This window comes from Panthera onca, chromosome F2, assembly GCF_046562875.1.
Source record: "Panthera onca isolate mPanOnc1 chromosome F2, mPanOnc1 haplotype 2, whole genome shotgun sequence".
Taxonomy (NCBI): Eukaryota; Metazoa; Chordata; class Mammalia; order Carnivora; family Felidae; genus Panthera; species Panthera onca.
Window position 1 is genome coordinate 35,873,350 of NC_138356.1, and position 20,933 is coordinate 35,894,282.

General features: G+C 35.4%; 1 protein-coding gene across 2 annotated transcripts in view; it reads right to left on the bottom strand.

Moving 5' to 3' along the window:
- Window positions 1–20,933, bottom strand: part of MMP16 (matrix metallopeptidase 16) — a 311,674-nt gene that overhangs the window by 86,834 nt on the left and 203,907 nt on the right. For both annotated transcript variants that reach the window (XM_060610852.3, XM_060610851.3), the window contains exons 5-6: window positions 12,722–12,883; window positions 10,562–10,773 (exon numbers count right to left, since the gene is read on the bottom strand). In XM_060610852.3, coding sequence (XP_060466835.1) covers window positions 10,562–10,773; window positions 12,722–12,883 — 374 coding nt within the window. The remainder of the gene's footprint in view (window positions 1–10,561; window positions 10,774–12,721; window positions 12,884–20,933) is intronic.

The window sequence follows — 20,933 nt, forward strand, 5'->3', positions numbered from 1 at the left end:
CTGTGCTCCGTGCCTTACGCAGCTTACAATTCACCAGTGTTTGCTGAACTGACGAGCATTGCTATATGGCAGTCCTCACATTGCATAAATTGACAGTACTTTCTGGATTAATTGCCAAATATCATGTCACTTTGCATGGTTTTAAAGTATTTCTATAGCAAGCTGAATAAATTTTCACCATCGAGCCTACAAGATGGCAAAACTGTAGATAAACAAAATATTTAGTTATCTTGATTCCCTGGAGGCTCGTGTTAACTCAAGATTGATGAATAGTGGGCACAGATCCTCATCTCACTGGATATCTTTTCTAGCCAGGTTGAATTATATTATTGAAAGTTGTCACTGTAATTTTGAACAAGGACATTTTTAGTCACAGTTCAAGGTAAAAGTCCATTGAATGAATACTTTAATAGCTTTTGCCGATCTACATGTTTTGAAAATGATACGGCTTCACTATCACTTAACATATTACAACCTTCACAGTTATCAAGCTTTTTTTATGCCACTATATCTTGAGCTACTAAATATCTAAACAACATTACCACACTACAGATTTTAAAAAGCTGCTCACAATTCCATAATTCTCAGATTTGTCTGACATCATTTTTCTATAATTTCCATGCTTTGTCTACACATATATTTCAAATAATGCAATTCATGATATGTAATGTTTCAAATTTTACTATTTTATACTTGTATGCACATTATAATCATGTCTTGTAGTTTCATACATCCTCCATAACTTTTTAAAGATTACACTATATTTCACTGAGTCGATATACTATTAATTTGCTACACCACTACCACATTACTGGATAATCTGGGTTGCTTACAAAATTTTCTCCTACTGGCAAGAAAGCTGTGATGAATATAATTGCTCATTTTAGATTTACTTCATTATTTCAGGATGAATTACCATGCAGGGGATTACTAATTTGGAAACTATGCACATTTCCCTTTTTATTGTAAGATACGTATACTAATATATACACAGTTTAAACTTGAGGGTTTTTTGTCAGCCTTACTCATTTGCTATTGATACTAATTATGCCTTCTTCACAATAGTCATGTAAATAAACATACTATAATGCTCTGAAACTTAAAAGTATCATAAGAAGCACATAGAAGAATGAACAAAATAGTCAAGAACCTCCCTCATGGAAGTTAAATGCAGAAAAGATACAGGGTTAGAAGTAAAAATATTGTTCATTTAATAAATATTTATTGATACTGCCAATGGGATAAGTACTGCTAGTTAAGTTTAATTCTGTGAGTTGCTTTTTTATGTCAAGAAAAATACTTTTCAATTATATAGTCAAAGTGCTTATTAGGAAAGCTATATGTCAATATTTTACTATGGTTCAAGACATCCTTCTTAGCACTGTTAATAGTCCCCACCCCCATCCCACATTGATTTTCAAGGAATTTTTCAGGTAGACGGTCACATAATTTGCAAATAATGATATCTTTGGCCTCTACTTTATTTTATCTATTTCTATAGGTGTTATATATATTTCCACATGCAAAAGACAAAATAAACAAGTGCTTCTAAGAGATCCTGAAGAGCTGGCTGAATGTTTAAATAACTTCACATAATCCAGAAAACACAATGATAATCACAACATTGTTAAGTGAAAGTTTAAAAAGGGAATGGAAAAAATAAAGTCTCACTTTTGCTTTACAGAAATATAAGAGGTCAGAAGTGGAACAGTCACAAATTCCAAATATGGAAGAAAAAACTGGAGAAGTGTTATTTTCAAAACTTCTAACACAAAGGAAAACCTACCTTTTTATGTATAATCTAAATCTTTTTAAATTTTATTTAAAAAAATATTTATTTGAGACAGAGAGGTGAAAGAGAATCCCAAGTGAACTCTGCACTGAAGTGTGGATGGATCCCAAGGCCATGAGATCAAGATCTGAGCCAAAATCAAGACTTGGATGCTCAACCGAATGAGCCTCCCAGGCACCCCTATACAGTATAAATCTTGAACTAAACTTTGCTTATTAAAATACATAAATTAGAATAAACAAACAAACTTTGCTTATTAATCTTGCATCCGAACAATTACTTGTGAATGTGAGCACTTCGCAAAAACCTCAATATAGAGCTATAGATTATGACAAACATGGAATAAAAAATATTTTTGGCAGTGAAAAGACTCATTCATGATTGTAGAACAGGAAGATTAATAATGCTTGAAGCGAGTTTTTCAAATTAGCTCACAATATCCTTTCAGAAATCATTTTAACATGAGTATATGGAATTTTTCTATTCGTATTCTAAATTTATATCAAAATGTACATGATAAAACAATATTTTAAGTTCCATTAAACGCATTGCAAACAGATATTTTATTCCTTTTTTTAAAACTTCTTTCCATTGAAATATAGTTGACACACAATGTTATATTAGTTTCAGGTGTGCAACATAGTGATTTTTATTTTCTTATTTAAATTCCAGCTAGTTAACACATAGTGTAATATTAGTTTCTCATGTACAATTTAGTGATTCAACACTTCCATACAGTGCTCATCACAACACGTGCTCTCCTTAATCCCCATCACCTATTTCACCTCCGTCTCCCCTCTGGTAACCATCAATTTGTTCTCTATAGTTAAAAGTCTGTTTCTTAGTTTGCCTCTCTCTTTTTCCCCCCTTGGCTTGTTTGTTTTGTTTCTTAAACTCCACATATTAGTGAAATCACATGGCATTTGTCTTTCTCTGGCTGACTTATTTCAGTTAGCATAATACTCCCTGGCTCCTACCATGTCATTGCACATGGCAAGATTTCATTCTTTTTTATGGCTGAGTAATAGTCTATTGCATACATCTTCTTTATCCATTCATCAGTCCATGGACCCTTGGGCTGTTTCCATAGTTTGGGTATTGTAGATAATGCTTCTATAAACAGTGGGGTGCATGTATCCCTTTGAATTAGTACCTTTGTATCCTTTGGGTAAATACCTAGTAGTGCAATTGCTGGATTGTAGATCAGCTCTACTTTTAACTTTTTGAGGAACCTCCATACTGTTTTTCACCGAGACTGCGCCAGTTTGCATTTATGCTGTACTCAGCACAAGTGTAGCTACCATCTGTCACCATGCAGCACTGTTACAATACCACTGACTATATTCTCTAGGTCGTACTTTCATCCTTGTGACTCATTCATTCTGTAATTGGACACCCATACCTCCATCCCCTTTTCACTCATTTTGTCCATCCTCTACTGCTCTCCCTTTTGTCAAACACCAGTTTGTTCTCTGTATTTATGGGTCGGTTTGTAAGCATAGATTGTTATATTTTATATTATTAATTAAAATATTTTTACTGTATCCAAAACAAGTATCCAAATATATGCTTAAAATGTTTAAAGTCACCCCAAAATAAAGTGACTAGAGAGAATATTAGAAACTCAGATGACTGTGAATCCACTCTGCTGGGTACTTAGACACTTGTCCCAGTGGCTTAAGCAGTCAGGATATGTCAGTAGAGAATTGAAATATTTCAAGGAGTAACTCTTAAGCCATAATAGGATACAAATATTTTGAAAATCAATTAATATTTACATCGAAATTCAGTATTACACATAATTCCAGTTGCTTCCTAAAATGTTGACTTATCTAAAATATTTGAACAACTATGATTTCATACTATAAGAATTTAATTAATGCTCTGTTTGCAGTATCTTGGTGATTGTTCCCATTGGTCTAAAGTGAATCTAGTTCTGATTACAACGTAGTATTAATATCAGGTAATACTTCCTGGCAGTACAGGATTAAGCTGTGACTCGGAGTAATTTTATATTACCCTCTGTTGTGTAATTTCTCTAAGTATTTTGTTCATAAAACATTTTTTGGATTCTTTGACCACAGAGTATTTTTAATTATTTCATGGAGTAAAGTGATATGAACAACAACAATCACAAACCATTCCATTCCTTTCCCTTATAACATACAAATTAGAGCTATTTTCTGAGATTTCTACTCAGCTAAAAGTTATTTTTAAAATAACTTCAAACAGCATAGGAATTTGAGTTAATGAGTCGAATGAACAACTCAAAATGCCAAGTCTTTCTTGCTATATAAAACCTACCATTTCCTGAGTTTGCTATATACCTATGATGGAATTTATTAGCTATTATACAGATGAGGAAGGTCAGAAATATTTTTTAAAAAAATTACTGTCTGCTATGTTCATGGCACTGTGAGATCCACAGGTAAATAGAGGAGTAGTTACAGTCTTTGTCTAGAGCCAATGTGAAATGGCATCTGACTCCAAGTCTATTGTTAATGTCTAAAAGTTTAAGTTTTATTCTACACTGATATAAACAAGGACATACAAGTATGCAACCAAAATGAGTGACATCATTAGGTTGAGAGCTGGGAGAGAATTCTTCCAATTGCAAATGGCAAATCTATTCTTTGGAGTCATAAAAATGGCACAGTATTTATGTAACCCACAATAAGCTCTTGTGAATTTCTACAAATATTGTTGTTTCCTTTCATAAACCTAGCTCCATGCAGACCCATGTAATAGCAGACAATATAGACAGGAATAGAGATCAGAGACAGACTTCTGCTGCTGTACAAATGGCCACAGAAATCTGGAAGATACGGGAATATTTGGTATTTGACAGAGAAAAACCTGCAAAGCCAGGTGTGTCCGGCAAGTTCAAAAAACAGCAGGGAGACAAGTGTGGGTGGCATTGAGAGAGTAAAAGTGACCAGAATAAGAAAGAGGAGGTGAGATCAGAAAGGCAGAGCAAAATGCAGTGATCACGCAGCCTTGTGGGCAACTGAAAGAACCTTGGCCTTTGCCCCAACTTTACTGAGGTACTATTGACAAATAAAAATAGCATATAGTTAAGGTATACAACTTGATGATCTGTTATAAGTATATATTGGGAAATGGTTACCACAATCAAAATAATAAACATATCCATCATCTCACATAGTTACCTATGTTTTTTTTTTGTTTGTTTATGGTGAGAACACTTGAGATCTACTTTAGCAAATTTCGAGTGATACATTATTATTAACTATAGTCACCATGCTGTATATCAGGTCTCCAGGACTCATACATCTTATAATTGAAAGTTTTAACCCTTTGTGTAACATCTCCCCATTTCCCACCCCCTGAATCTCTCTTAATCTTTCTCCTACAAAATTTCTTCTTTTCGTGAAACAAAATCACCATCTTGCAGATGAAATTGGGTCGTACCCTGTACTTACCAGGCTTGGCTAATGAGACATTGTACGTTCAATGGAAGTTAGGCTAGTATTAATGAGGGCAGAATCTGGACAAGTCTGTTTCTATGGAAATTAAAGGAACTATGATTCTTCAGTAGAATTAAGTAGGCATTCATAAGTGAAGATGGTCATATTTAAGAACACATAGTTTTGTGGTAAATAAACACAAGCAGACAAGATTTGATAAGGAAAAAAGAACCAAATGATATCTGTGTGTTTTGTTTGTCTTTGTTTTCTTTTGGTAAACAAAGAAATGGTTTCCTCACTCAGAGCCTTAAGACTTGCTCTTCTGTACTAATTGGGAAGACATTTCACTATACTTCTGTGAATGCTGCTCCATGACAGCTTTGCCTTTTAACCCTATCCTTTCTAGCTCTACTATAAAGCACTGGCCTGTGTTTGTCCCCCTTGATATAAAGAACTGGTCAATTGCCAAATGAAACCTTGTGTGTGTGTGTGTGTGCACGCATGTGCTGTATGCTAAAAGAATTCCAGGTGTGGATACAGTTTTTCTTCCTGTCTTCCAACTTCAGGAAGAACAGTTTCTAGTGCTTTCTTTCTTATATAAGAAAGTATTGTGGGCTGAAACATATCCTATACATGTCTGGCTAATTCTGTTTTCTTTCACACCACAAAATAACTAAATATTCCATGTTTTTATTTTGTAGTCCAAAAGAAATCTGAAGACTCATTTGAACAGTCAGATTTTCCTATTGTTGACTCAGTCACAACAGCAGCATCATGTGATACACACAGCTTATGCTCTTCAGGGAACACTCTTAAAAATCACCTCTCTAGAGTAAGGACAAAGTGTCTTTTGTATTGCTATTTTGTTTCTCTGCTCCTTGGCATTTTGTTTTGATTTTCATTTCTTGCTTTAGGTGGTTTGCATTCCCCAGATTATAAAGCTGCATGGAAGGCTTAACTTTCTCAGGCCGATATCTCTACCTATATCTCTCTATATCTCTGTAGATATAGAGATAGACAGACATCGATATATATTCAGAATTTTAGCTATAGGACAGGATGGAATTTTATATATATATATATATATATATATATATATATATATATATATATAATTATATTTATATATAAATAATAAATAACCTTTATTTCCTCTATCAATAAACAAAAATATGTATTTTATATAGGTATATTTATAAAATTAAAATACATGTTGTATGTTATATATATATATATATATATATATATATATATAATGTTTATTATATTTCCATATAGAAACATATCCAGGTGAACTCACTTAAAATAAATGAGTGCTTAGAAAGCTCAGTGTAAATCAAAACTCTGAAAGTTTGCTTCCCAAAAGAATTATGCTAAAACTACCATTCTAAAGAAAAGTTCCTTTCTAATAAGAAAACAAAATTATCTGATGATATTAACCTTTTCCTTTTATCTAGATTTTCTTACTTTTTATTTAAAAAGACATATACACAGAACCTAAGTCATGGAAACTGTTGGACAAGTGATAATAAACTACCAGGATGAAATACTTTCAGTAATGTCCTATTGGTTGACTACTATTGTATAAACACGATAGTAGCTATATTTTCATTAAATAATTATTATATCGGGATTCTTATTCATTAGCTTGAGCACTATGAAGCCCATATGAACCAATCTCTGCTTTGAAGAAGTTTGTAGTCTAGTTAAGGGATGCATTACAGCGAGAAATAGAGAAGATGGAAATTAAAAGCATACTAGTCGAATGTAGAGAATAAATATACAAATCGCTAGAAGGATGTCTGCAGTTGAAGAATAGTCAGAGCGGCTGGGACATGTAGAAGACACTGAGGAGGGAAGTTTTAGATAAGCAGAGGCTTGCAAAGAAGCCTGGGACATTGAAACTGAAGGGAAATGATTGTTGGGTAAAGAAGGGTTGAGGAGATAAAGGTTTCCAATTTGTATAGAGAACCTGTAGTAAAGAAAAGTAGAGAATCAAGTTACATTAGTAAAAGTGAGATCAAAGAGTGGGTGATCCTAAAGTACACTTGAAGGAGCAGACTATGAAAATTAATGATGAGTACATTAAAAGAAAATTTAAAAGGCAGGCATGCACAAGAGAGCCGGCAGAGAGTAATTTCAGGCAGGTAGAACAGATATGGGGGAAAATGACATTAATCTGGCGTAAAGTTAGGCTAGCCTATTTAGGTATAGAGGGATAACTTAGGGGGCCAGCAGTTATCAATAAAGGAAAACAGAATTTGTGGATGCTTTCCCACATCCTTCAGTGACCCATGGGGAACTTCTGTGTGAAGAAAGCTAAAATATAAGCTCCAAGAAGCCAGGGTCTAGCTGTTTTTCCTCCCCTCCCCTCCCCTCCCCTCCCTCCCCTCTCCTTTCCTTTTCTTTTCTTAACTACTACATTGCCAGTGCCTAAAACAGCATCTCACATTAAGAGCTCAGCAAAGATTTCTTGCATATTTAATATTTTAAAATATAGTTTAAAGTCTGCCACCTTTGTTTTGAAGCTTTTCCTTTACTCTCAGGTAAGGGAAAGTTTAACACAGATTTCAGAATCAAGTAGACCTGAGCTCAACTACTGACTACTACTTACTGACCTTGTAACTCAGACTAACTACTTTTCTGATTCTCAGTATTCCCCTATGTAAAACTGAGAATCCTAGGGGCGCCTGGGTGGCTCGGTCGGTTAAGCGTCCGACTTCGGCTCAGGTCATGATCTCGCGGTCCGTGGGTTCGAGCCCCGCGTCGGGCTCTGTGCTGACAGCTCAGAGCCCGGAGCCCGTTTCAGATTCTGTGTCTCCCTCTCTCTCTGCCCCTCCCTCGTTCATGCTCTGTCTCTCTCTGTCTCAAAAATAAATAAACGTTAAAAAAATTAAAAAACAAAACAAAACAAAACAAAAAAAAAACCTGAGAATCCTATCCATCTTGCAGTACTATTATAAGGCTTAGAGATTAAGTGCCTAGCATACATTCAGCCACATATTAGTTACTCAATCTACGGCTGCTATTAATTAAGGAGCAGGTATCATTCGATCATGCTTTCTTTGCTTCAATCAAATTGTGTTTATTTCTGATTTATATTATTTGTCACTTTCCACTAGAGTTAAATATGTCTATCTTCTCTCTCTCAATGCGCCAACTTTTTAGTAAACCAAATATCAATTTCTTTAATGTGCCTAAGAAATTTCTCTCTCAAAATTCAGCATAAGCTTTTTCTTGGTCAAGTTTTCTTGATCGATTCAACTAGACTTCAGTATTTTCTCTTCATATCAATGTCATACCTTTTACTCCCGTATTTTAAAAGTTCTTGAGTTCATGTTTGTCTTCACTCCTGGAATATAAGCTCCATAAAGACAGAGGTGCTACCTTCTATTCATACATCCCTGGTGCCTACTAAACTATGCTGGGCATACTCACTGATTATATGAAAGAGATAATTATGAACATTATCAAGTGATGTGACACATAATCCACTCAGTGGAGATTAAAAAGAATACAATGCCTATCAGAAGATATCCTCAACAGTAATTATTCTTAGAAAGAGGGAAGGGACCAGTGGAAAAAAGAAATTAAATTCAGACAGAGTTTAGGAACTCTGTCCTGTGGAGAGTTTTGATTAAGGAATCCAAGGTACCATGAAAGTTTAGAGTTATCAGGCCTTACTCATGTTTTTCATACACCTGATTTGATATTAATCACAGTGGCTACAGCATTCTACTTGAGAATTGGTCTATTTGCTTTTTATTCACTCCTGATTCCAGGAACCAGTGATCACAAGACCTTATTTTGTCAATCAAGAATACTTCCAGTGTGCAGAGCAGCAAGGCTGGTGAAAATGATCATTACATATGAAGAAACCACTCTTTTCTCAGACCGACGATCTGATTAGATAGGAAGGATGGAAAGAATGCACTCAGAGTCAATTTCACATTATATTCTCAGATATTACATTGATATCAAGGTATAAAGCTGGGATGTTGAAATTTGGCCAAAACAGAGAAGAAAAAAAAATCCTTCAGATATCATTTGGTGTCTTATAGAATAAACAAATGACTGCATTTTGTTTTCATTTCAAGTAGTTGCTGTGAGCTTAGCCACAACGAGTAGCTGTATATAAAGAGAAAGAGCTTTCATTTTTTTTCTCCTTGAATCTAAATTTATTAATCTACTTAAATTGAATCGGAGATATCTAATTAAGTATTGCAGAGCATTTATAGAACTCAAAAATCTATTCATGTGTTTGAAACAAAGCATTGATTTTTCCTGGTAAGTACGATGCTCTTATGCATATCAAATCCAAATCTTATTTTCCAATAAAGGAGACAGAGTACTTTGTCTGTTAAAAATTATATGAAATCTATATTTTTAAAGTGTAGCCTCTGGTAGATAGGAAACTGTATAAGTAGGATGATATTTCATTATTTATCGATTCACATCTACTAAAAAAGAGAGCATATTATTTTACTTTTAAATGGATGGTATTGGTAAAATGTGGTTACTTTAATATTCTAATGCCAACATAAAACATACTTTAATTAATTTTTCACATTAGTTTGCAAATATTGAGGGAGAAATTATTTTTCAGTATTATACTATACTTTTCAACATTATGTTGAACTTGCTTTGTAAGTTCATTATGTAACTTACTTTGATACACTGTTTATCAGTGTTGTCTGAGAACCCAATGGCATTCAAAGGCATACTTACCAAAATGTAAAATTAGTTTTATCTGTAACCTTTTTAAAAATATAAATTAGGTAGATATAAATGCCTGACTATCGAAAACAATAACATGTGCATGTAAAATAAAAAGGATGGTCTCATAGAGGAGATTTTACTAAAATTTCTATCAGTAGATCCAAAACAAAATGATCACCAGCACTCTTAAAAAACAATGCTTTAATTGTCAACTGAAATCATAGGGATCTCATAAAGATGTGCAAATCAAAGAGAGAATAGCTTTCGTGTGCCTGGAAGTGGCTAAGCTCCCAAGCCAATCATCCCGATTAGCTCCTATTCATGATTTCAATTATGCTTTTTTATCTGTTCATAACATGCAGCATTTTCTCACCCTTACATTTCTAGGCATTTTAGCTTCTGCTGACATAAATGCCTTCCCCAAATAGAATGTTACAGCAATCTTCTGCTAGACATTTAAGCCCATTTGTGCGTTTATTTTCTAAGATGCTTTTTTGAAACTTCTAACTGTGAGAGGTCTGGGAAGGTAGTGTTAGAATGAATGAGAACTTGTTTTCTAAAGCGACACCGTAGACACTTGATCCACCGTTAAAAAAAAAAAAAAAAAATCACAGCCTCCTACCTTGAAAACAAACATCTCACGGCGAAGAATAGCTAGAGTGTTAAAGTTCCCATCGCAGATGTTGGGTTTGGCTCCGGGATAGGAAGGTCTGCCAGTGGGAGGCCTGGGAGGTTTGGGCCTGTCATTCTTCCTCGGGTCAGCCGGAGGAATGGACCGGTGTGGGGGCACTGTCGGTAGAGGTCTTGTCGGTGGAGGAATCTTGTCAGGTGGACCTTTGAAGATATGAGGAAAGCGCTTGGTTCACTTAAAACTGGAATGGTGCTGGATGATATGCACAGAGTACAATCACTCAGGATGGGAGGGCACGGACTAAGTGAGCTAAGACGTCTTTAAGACTGTATGTTTTCTGAAAAAACAAACCGCCTTACCCAACAAACCATTGCCAAGTCTATCAGAAAGTCCTTATCATGCTAAATTCTGAATCCAAGTAACTAAACTTTCTTTGTTAATTTTTAATGACATTTTTTATAGCTTCACCACAGTCCTTATTGGAAAAGCTGCTTTCAAATCTTTTTTGGAAGTAGGTGGTGTATAAATAATAAATAAATGAAAATGAATACTGGAGCCATGCATGTAAGCTCCACCAAAGTTAATCCTAGATTTTGATAGACAATGATTCAATGCAAATATTTCTAAAAGATAAACATTAACGAACCGAGGTTTATTCTACTCTATGTCTCCAGCTGTATTTATCACCATTTCTTGACTTTGATTATTTTCTTCTAATGACGTTTTGACAAATTGCTAGATGAGTGTTTCATTTGAATACTGCATCTAAAACACCTATTGATTAAAACACCGCTAGTAAAATATTAATGTGAAGAAGTATTTCTAAAAAGAGGTTTCTAAATTAAGCCAAAGTTTACACATATAATTTGTTGCAGATGTAAAGCATCATTCCTCCAGAGATTTATTTTTTTAAAAGAAATACAGAGCTGTTCACACTTAATATTTAGATACGGAAAGAATATTCTTTTGCAGACCTTCAGTCTAGACTACTAATTCATGAGGTCATGAGAAAAAGCCTTCTTTCAGCTAACCACTTAGGAGGAATTTTGATGGCACAAACTAGGTATAGACAGCACATTTAATATATGTGCTATTTAGTTTTGACTGAGACATTTCCCTTTTCTCAGTATCCCCCTAATAAAGAGTAGCACAAAAGTTGACGACTATTTTTTTTTCAAATCTTATTTTAACCCTGAGAGAATGGTTACCACTGAGATACTGAAATTGAAAAACTAATGAATGCAAAACAAATTAGTGAACTTAAACTATGCTATTTAAAAATGCAAATGACATCTTCTGAATACTGGATATTAACATACAGATAACATGCATTTGCCTTTGTGTTGTAAAATGAAAGCTTCACTTCACTAATTTAGGAAAGCATATTCTCTATATGTAAATTATAAATGTCAAGTTCTTAATTATGTGTGAAATAAATGTCTTTATAAAGGTCAATGGTTCTGTTGAGGGAGTTAGGATTATAGTAAATATGTATAACAGTCTTTCTCCCTTTGGTCTTAATTTGCACTCACTGACTGAACCCCATAAATAAAAATAATACTAGCATATTAGAAATTTATTTTGAATTATGTGTAAGTAAATTTTGCCATTCATTAACTTTCACTCCCATGTTTGCTAGCTTTCATTCTTAGTAATCACACACTTTTGGGGTCATTTTATTGTATCCATCACACAAGTATTTTCTGTAACCTCACAAGTGATTTATCTAGGTACTATCTAACATCAAATATAAACTGAGGGTCAATCTGTCAGTTTTTACCAAAATCTCACTACCTTACAAGAGAGTCTTTACATTTCTCACTGCTTTTATTGGTTATATTCATTTATTACATTTTTTATCTGAATATTAAATACTAAAGTTATAAGTTCTTTGCTGTAACTGCAGATTTCAATTAAACTCAATAAGAAAATTTTATCAGTGTATAGATTTTACCATAATCTGTATACTGAGATATCTGGGACTGTCAGACTTAATTGATAGAAGACTTCTGCCCATAGTCTAGAATTTTTTGTTTTCTTTTTTCCGTATTTATTTTTCTCAATACTTAGAGCATCTATCTCAAAGAAGGAAACAGCAGGAACTCTGGACTTCACTGTCAGGTTAACCAAACAGAAACAGTGGTAACCTACCATAAATCTTCTGGATGCCTTGCAAATCATCATTAGGTAGTTTGAAGTTGTCAGTTTCCATGTACTGGTAAAATGGGGCCATGATGGCAGTGGGGTCATTGGAATGCTCTAATCCCAGAGCATGTCCCAGTTCATGAACTGCTACAAGAAATAAGTCATTTCCTGTGAAAATGAGAAGAAAATATGCTATTGCAACTAATATCCAAGTACAGAACTGAAAAGCACAATTTGGTGTTATCAAAATTTTACCCAAGAAAAATAGGAGGAACCCTTCATTTCAACTATCAGTATGATTTTACCATTGGATTTCTACTGGCAAAATCCGATATGCTATTTTTAAAAAGGTGGGGGGTAGGAGGTGATCATAATATAGTTACAGAGATTTAGAAACTGACTGGAAAGAAAAATAACAGAAGTTGAAGAGCAGCAACATCAGAGATTGTTACAACTGCTGTTGAAATATCCTCCCAATGAGAAACCATGTAATATACAACATCTCACTTTTATAATCTTCACATTGAACATAATGTTAACAATAAGTCGGTAAAAAACATAGGGCAGATACAATCCCTACTTTTATGCAGGTGGGTGAATTAAGGCATAGAGGTGACAAGTCTTGTCAAGAACAGCAAATCTTTGCATTTACAGACCTGTGATTAGAACTGAAAGTTATTTTAACTCCTAGATGAAGGCTTTTCTTTTTTTACCAGTCTAGAATATAAGTATACAGAAGTGTAAAGTAAAAGTCATAGGCTAGCAGTTATAATAACTAGGATTCTAGACCTAGCTCTATGAATACAAATTCTAATCAGCTCTGGAGATTGTTCAGGCAATCTGAACAAAATATATGTATTTAGAGTGCCCGTTTCTCACAGAAAATAATAATAAAAACAAACATCTCTCCCACCCGTGGTAAACTTGTACAGTGAGGTCTATTTAGTGCAGACTCTCAGAGAAACCTTGTGCAATCAACCCCCTGCTGATGACTCCTACATGTTACCCCCTCCTGGATCATCATAATTAAACTCATGAGCAAAAGAGCCAGTCCTACATGCATATGTGTTAATTCTAAAAATTTAGTTACCTATGTGAGCATCAAGCAGTTGGGACTATTATACTTCTAAAGGTTATGCTCCTAAGTGAAAAAAAAAATGATCGAAATTAAATGTAAAGTTTGCATAGATCACTTCCAAATGATTTCGATGAACTTCCTAAGTGTCAGTTTTAGGAAAACTCTCCTCTAAGCATTTTTTATAATGCACTGTGATAATTCTCTTCAGAGAGGTTTTTGTTTTTGTTTTTCCTTCCTTTACACAAAAGTCAAGTACATAACAAATATTTTTTTTTTTTCTACTCTGGAGTAGTCTGTCAGAAAAAAATGGATGAAACTATGGGGCTGATTTATCCTATGTTACCATACTGAAAACGAGCCATTTGAAACACTTCAGGAATCTACCTGACTCTCAAAGAATAACTGATTAAATACTGGTATGAAACAAGTCAGAAGGGTTTAAAATGAAATAGAAGTTAACATTTCCAACCTCAAAGAGTTTATCTTCTCCTCTTACAAAATTACTTAAATGTACACATCAAGACACAAAAAGAAAAATAATATGTATTAGATTTAACTAAAAAATATTAACTAGATTAAAAGTTTACTAACTTTGCTCTGGACTTTACTCACTTTGCATTCTGATCATTTTACCTGCAGTTTTTCATTTAATTCTCACAATTATCCTTTGAGTCAGTCACTATTATTATGTCCATTTTTAAAATGTGAAAACAAGACTGGAGACACTGAATATAATTTGCAAATCCACATGGCAAGGTGCAGATGAAATTCAAATTTCTCTCAGTCTGATTAGAGGTCATCCTTTGAATTACTACAGTAAATCACACAGCTATAAAAAAGTACTAGCATGCACAACAAATTAGATAATGTAGTCATGCGAAAACAATTTCATTCATTAAATCATCCATTCATTCCAATACCTTTTACTGTATGCCTTCTATGAGTTAGGCACTGATGTAGGCTCTGGTAATACAGTAGTGAACAAAATATACAAAAAAAAAAAATCCCCACCCTTATACCATTTACATTTTAATGGGCACTGAAAAGAAAAAAGATAGAAAAGTAAAATGTACAGAATGTTACGTAGTGATAAATGTTAAAGAGAAATAGTAAGGCAGAGAAAAGATGAGGTCAGACAAGAAATGGAACCTAAAACATGTATGGATTTTAAATAATGGTAATGGTTTGGGCTTCTAGTCTGACTGTGGTGGGGATAGTGAGTTTTTGAGTAAAGGAGGGACATAATCTGAATTACAGGATCACTCTGGTGACTGCTCTTGAGAATCAGGTACAGTGGATAAGGGAAGGAGCATGATTCAGTCTCTGAAGTTAGTACAATAACCCAGGCAAAGAGGCTGGTGACCTGGACCAAAGTGGTAGTAATGGAGGTAAAGGGAAGGAGTAAAATTCTTGATATATTTTAAAAGGAGAATCACAGGGTTTCTTAAAGAACAAGATGTGGGGCACCTGGGTGGCTCAGTCAGTTAAGTGTCCGACTTCAGCTCAGGTAATGATCTCGTGGTTCATGAGTTCAAGCCCCGCGTCAGGATCTGTGCTGACAGCTCAGAGCGTGGAGCCTGGAGCCTGCTTCAGATTCTGTGTCTCCCTCTCTCTCTTTCCCTCCTCCCTGCTCATACTCTGTCTCTTTCTCAAAAATAAATAAACATTAAAAACAAAACAAAACAAAACAAAAAAAACCCAAGATGCAAGGTGTGAGCAAAGAAACACATCTTCTGGCCCTGCACCTAGAAGAACTTACATTGACATTCACTGAGATGGAGAAAACCACAGGAGGAACTAGTTCTTGTTGGTGTTTTTTGTTGGTGAGGCTGAGAGGTGGGTAGCATTACCAGGAGTTTCTTTTTTTTTTTTTTTTTTTTTTTTTTGAGTGTGAAGTTAGAGATGCCTTTTAATTTTTTTTTTCAACGTTTTTTATTTAGTTTTGGGACAGAGAGAGACAGAGCATGAACGGGGGAGGGGCAGAGAGAGAGGGAGACACAGAATCGGAAACAGGCTCCAGGCTCCGAGCCATCAGCCCAGAGCCTGACACGGGGCTCGAACTCACGGACCGCGAGATCGTGACCTGGCTGAAGTCGGACGCTCAACCGACAGCGCCACCCAGGCGCCCCATGAGATGCCTTTTAAATATTCAATTGGATATTCAAATCCAGTTGGACATATGCATATGGATTTTGTAGGTCGTTGTAGGCTAGAAGTATATATTTGGGCTAGGATAAAGTTGGCCCCAGTTAGAAGCATGGGTAGTTCAACTGCAGTAACAGAAATGAGGATAGAATACAATAGCACAGATTCTGGTAAATGGGTAGAAATAGTGATGGAAGATTAAGACAGCTTTCTTCTGAATGCTTTAATTTGCTTAGTGAAACAAGAAGATTCATCAACTGAGAGAATAACAGAAAGGAACAAGAGACAAGAATGTAGGAAATATTTGAATAGGTCAGTTGTAAAGGGTGGAGTAGGGAAGTATAGAATAATTGTCAGGCAGTATTCATGACTATGAATTTACAATGGGATTGGTTTCATTTGTGGTAGGTCTTCCTTCTTCAGGATTATTTGGCTGTGTGTATGCAGGTAGCAAAGTGCCAGTATTGATTCCACCAGAATTTTGGTATCTCTAGGGAGATATGAAAAGCAGAAAGGCAAAGGAACTGTGAATATATGTAAGAGAGTGATTTTTAACTTTGCCATGGTATTTATGTCATGGAAAGAAGGAAGGAATAACATTATGGGATGAGGAAGGACTGTGACAAGATAAGGTGATAAGATCAATTGAAGATCAACTATTAAATTCTATAGTGGTCAAAGGGTTTTGTGGTCTTTTTTTTTTTTTTTTTTTTTTTTTTTTTTTCAGTCATGATAGTATAAGCAGTAAGCTAGGAAAATACTCCATGATCATCACAGTAGAGATTTGAAATTGGATTTATAAGAGCAATGTCAGTGTATATCCATGGAAGTGAGTCTCGGAATTAGGATGGAATACGAAATTGGGGAGGAGATTCAATAACTAAGAGCCCAGAAAAATGGAAAAATTGTCTATGTGAATGTTGAGATTACCAAGAATTAAAACAAAGGTGGCATTGAAGGGAGTAGGACTGAAGCAGGAGATAAAATCATCAGAGAACAGGGACAATGACTTGAGACTTAGTAGATGATTATTGCAAGGAAAGATAGTGGATGGAACAGTTTGATAAAATCCCAGTCAAAACTTGAAGTTTTTATGGAGTTGGATAGGAGAATAATCTTGAAGTAGCATTAAAAAGAAAAAAGGCAGGGCATATACCATGACCCCAGCCCTTACAGTAGAAGGAATATGAAGGAGAAATCAGAAGGAATGTAAGGGAAAGAGTATAATCAATAGAGAGACCAGTGTTAGTTACGTAAAGAAATGTAAAGGGAATATTTTCTTTTTTTTCTTTATTTTAGTTTCATGATTTTGTTTAAATTCCAGTTAGTTAACATACAATGTAATAATAGTTTCAGATATAGAATTTAGTGATTCATGACTTACATACATCACCCAATGCTCATCATTAACAAGTGCCCTCCTTAGTACCCATCTCCCCCACTTCCCCTCTAGGAACCCTCAGTTTGTGCACTATAGGTAAGAGTCTATTTTATGGTTTGCCTCTCTCTCTTTTTTCCCCCATGTTCACCTGTTACATCACCTTTCTTAAAAATTTTATTTAAATCCAAGTTAGTTAACATATAGTGTAATAATGGTATCAGAGGTAGAATTTAGTGATTCATCACTTACATATAACACCCAGTGCTCATCTCAACAAGTGCCTTCCTTAATACCCATCACCCACTTAGCCATGAACCCACCCAACACCCCTCCACAACCCTCAGTTTGTTCTCTGAATTTAAGAGTTTCTTAAGGTTTGCCTCCCTCTCTGTTTTTCCTTCCCTTCCCCTATGTTTATCTTTGTTTCTTAAATTCCACATTAGTGAAATCATATGATATTTATGTTTCTCTGACTGACTTATTTCACTTAGCATAATTCACTCTAACTCCATCCACGCTGTTGCAAATGGCAAGATTTCATTCTTTTTGATTGCCAAGTAATATGCCATTGTATATATATACCACTTCTTTTTTATCCATTCATTAGTTGATGGACATTTGGGCTCTTTCCATAATTTAGCTATTGTCAATAGTGTTGCCATAAACATTGGGGTGCATGTGCCCCTTTGAATAAATACTCCTGTATCCTTTGGGTAAATACCTAGTAGTGTAATTGCTGGGTTGTAGGGTAGTTCTATTTTTAATTTTTTGAAGAACCTCCATACTGTTTTCCAGAGTGGCTGCACCAGTTTGCATTCCCACCAGCAGTGCAAAAAGGTTCCCCTTTCTCTGCATCCTTGCCAACATCTGTTGCTGCCTGAGTAGTTAATTTTAGCCATTCTGAAGGTGTGAAGTGTTACCTCATTGTGATTTTGATTTGTGTTTCCCTGATGATGAGTAATGTTGGGCATCTTTTCATGTGTCTGTTATCCATCAGGATGTCTTCTTTTAAGAAGTGTCTGTTCATGTCTTTTGTCCATTTCTTCACTAGATTATTTGTTTTTTGGGTGTTGAGTTTCATAAGTTCTTCATAGATTTTGGATACTAACTCTTTATCAGATATGTCATTTGCAAAAATCTTCTCCCATTCCATTGGTTGCCTTTTAGTCTCCTTGATGCTTTCGTATGCTGTGCAGTTTTTTATCTTGGTAAGGTCTCAATAGTTCATTTTTGCTTTTGTTTTCTTTGCCTCCAGAGACATGTCTAGTAAGAAGTTGCTATGGCTGAGGTCAAAGAGGTGGTTGTTGCCTGTTTCCTCCTCTAGGATTTTGATGGTTTCCTGTCTTACATTTAGGTCTTTCATCCATTTTGAGTTTATATTTGCGTATGGTGTAAGAAAGTGGTCCAGGTTCATTCTTCTGCATGTTACTGTCCAGTTTTCCCAACACCACTTGCTGAAGACACTGTCTTTTTCCCACTGGATATTCTTTCCTGCTTTATCAAAGATTAGTTGGCCATATACTTGTAGGTACATTTCTGGGTTCTCCATTCTGTTCCATTGACCTATATGTCTGCTTTTATGTCAGTACCATACTGTCTTGAGGATTACAGCTTTGTAACACATCTTGAAATCGGGAATTGTGATGCCTCTAGGTTTGGTTTTCTTTTTTACATGTTTATTCGTTTGTTTGTTTATTGAGACAGTGTGGGGGGAGAGGGAAAGGGAGAGACTTTAATCTTAAGCAGACTCCATGCCCATCGCGGAGCCTGATGCGGAGCTTGACCTCACAATTATGAGATCCTGACACGAAATCAAGAGTCGGATGCCGAACGAACTGAGATACCCAGGTGCCCCTAAAGGAATATTTTCAAAATAAGTTAATTATTAAGGGAATTTAGCTAATGATTGACCTAAAACTTCTCTAAAGTAAACAGATACAGAAGATAGAGAAGGGAAGGAGATGGAGGTAGAGACAGCAATGTAGAAGTCATGGGAATTAGAGTCCCAGGGTTGAGGCGTGTCTTCTGTGCTTCCTATGGTGATAAATACGAGCGGAGGTAAGGGTCCTAATCAAATTAGACCTCCGATTCCAACATATCAAGTATAGGAGATTATTACCACTTGAGAATGTTTAAAGGAATTTAAGAACATGACTTAAGAGTAGACAGGGAGTGAAATTAGAGGGGATGCAAGGGAAAAAATGTACAGTGGTTGAAAGGACAATTTCCCATAATTGTCTTTGCTTACATTTTTGTTGTTTTTTTCCACTGCCTACAACAGATTTTCACATTTCTCATCAAGATAATCAAGACCCTTCATATATAAGTCCTTGCCTTTCCTTTCCAACATTATCTCCCTGCATGTATTTTCCTGGTGTAACCCTCTTTCTAGTCTTAGAAAAATGTGCTTGTTCCATCCGTAAGGTCTCTGCATCAGCTGTCTTGTTTCTAGAATCCCTCGTGTCCACCCTCACCCCCATGCTAGATCTACATGAGGCAGACTTGATGTGACTGCCCAAATGTTACCTTCTCTAGGAAGTCTTTTCCCCAAGGGGTGCTGTTCCTACATGCTCTCTTCTTGAGGTTCCCACAGACCCTTGTGCAGTCCCTATCATAGCAATTGCATTGTATTGTCATCATCTTTTGGTAAATCTTCCCAATATCTTTTGTATTCTTTAAAAAAATTTTTTTTTGCATTTATTTATTTTGAGAGACAGAGATAGAGCATGAGCAGGGGAGGGGCAGAGAGAGAGGGAGACACAGAATCCGAAGCAGGCTCCAGGCTCCAAGCTGTCAGCACAGAGACCGATGTGGGGCTCAAACCCCCGCACCATGAGATCATGACATGAGCCGAAGTCGGACGCTGAACCGACTGAGCCACCCAGGCACCCCTCTTTTGTATTCTTTAAAGACCAAAATTGTGCATCATTTATCTTGTGTCTCTAGTTCAAAGACATTGCCTGGCACATAGTAGATGACTAATCTTTAAATCAGTTGGATGAATGGATTAGTTTCCAAGAACTGGAGGACTAATATGAATTTGGGTAGTAAAGAATATAATACTATTTCAGCCTAAATGTGGCTCAGAACTTTTTTTCTTTATTTTCCCTAGCTTTATTGAGGTATAACTAAAAAATAAAATTGTAAGATACTTAAAGTATACATCATGGTGATTTGATATAGCTATACATTTTGTAAGGATTCCTCCCCACTGAGTTAATTAACATATCCATCACCTAACATATTTAACTTTCTTTTTTCCTTTTAGGTGGGAACATTTAATTTCTCCTCTCTTATCAAACTTCAATTATACAAGAACGTTATCAACTATAGTCACCATGTTATACATTAGGAGCTCAGCCTTATTCATCTTATAACTGAAAGTTTATATACCCTTTGACCCACCTCTCCCTATTCCCCCCACCCCCAAAGTTTGTTTTCTGACTATCATGCCAAGAATTAGAATGGAAAGAGAATGAGATCAGATATGACTGAGGAGGCCACTATTCTTACATCTTTCAGACAATGGAAGTAAAGTACCCAACACTGTCAAGCCACTCATTGCTGAAAGGTCAGCAAATACATGTGCTCACAGCTAATGAAAAGAGGACATG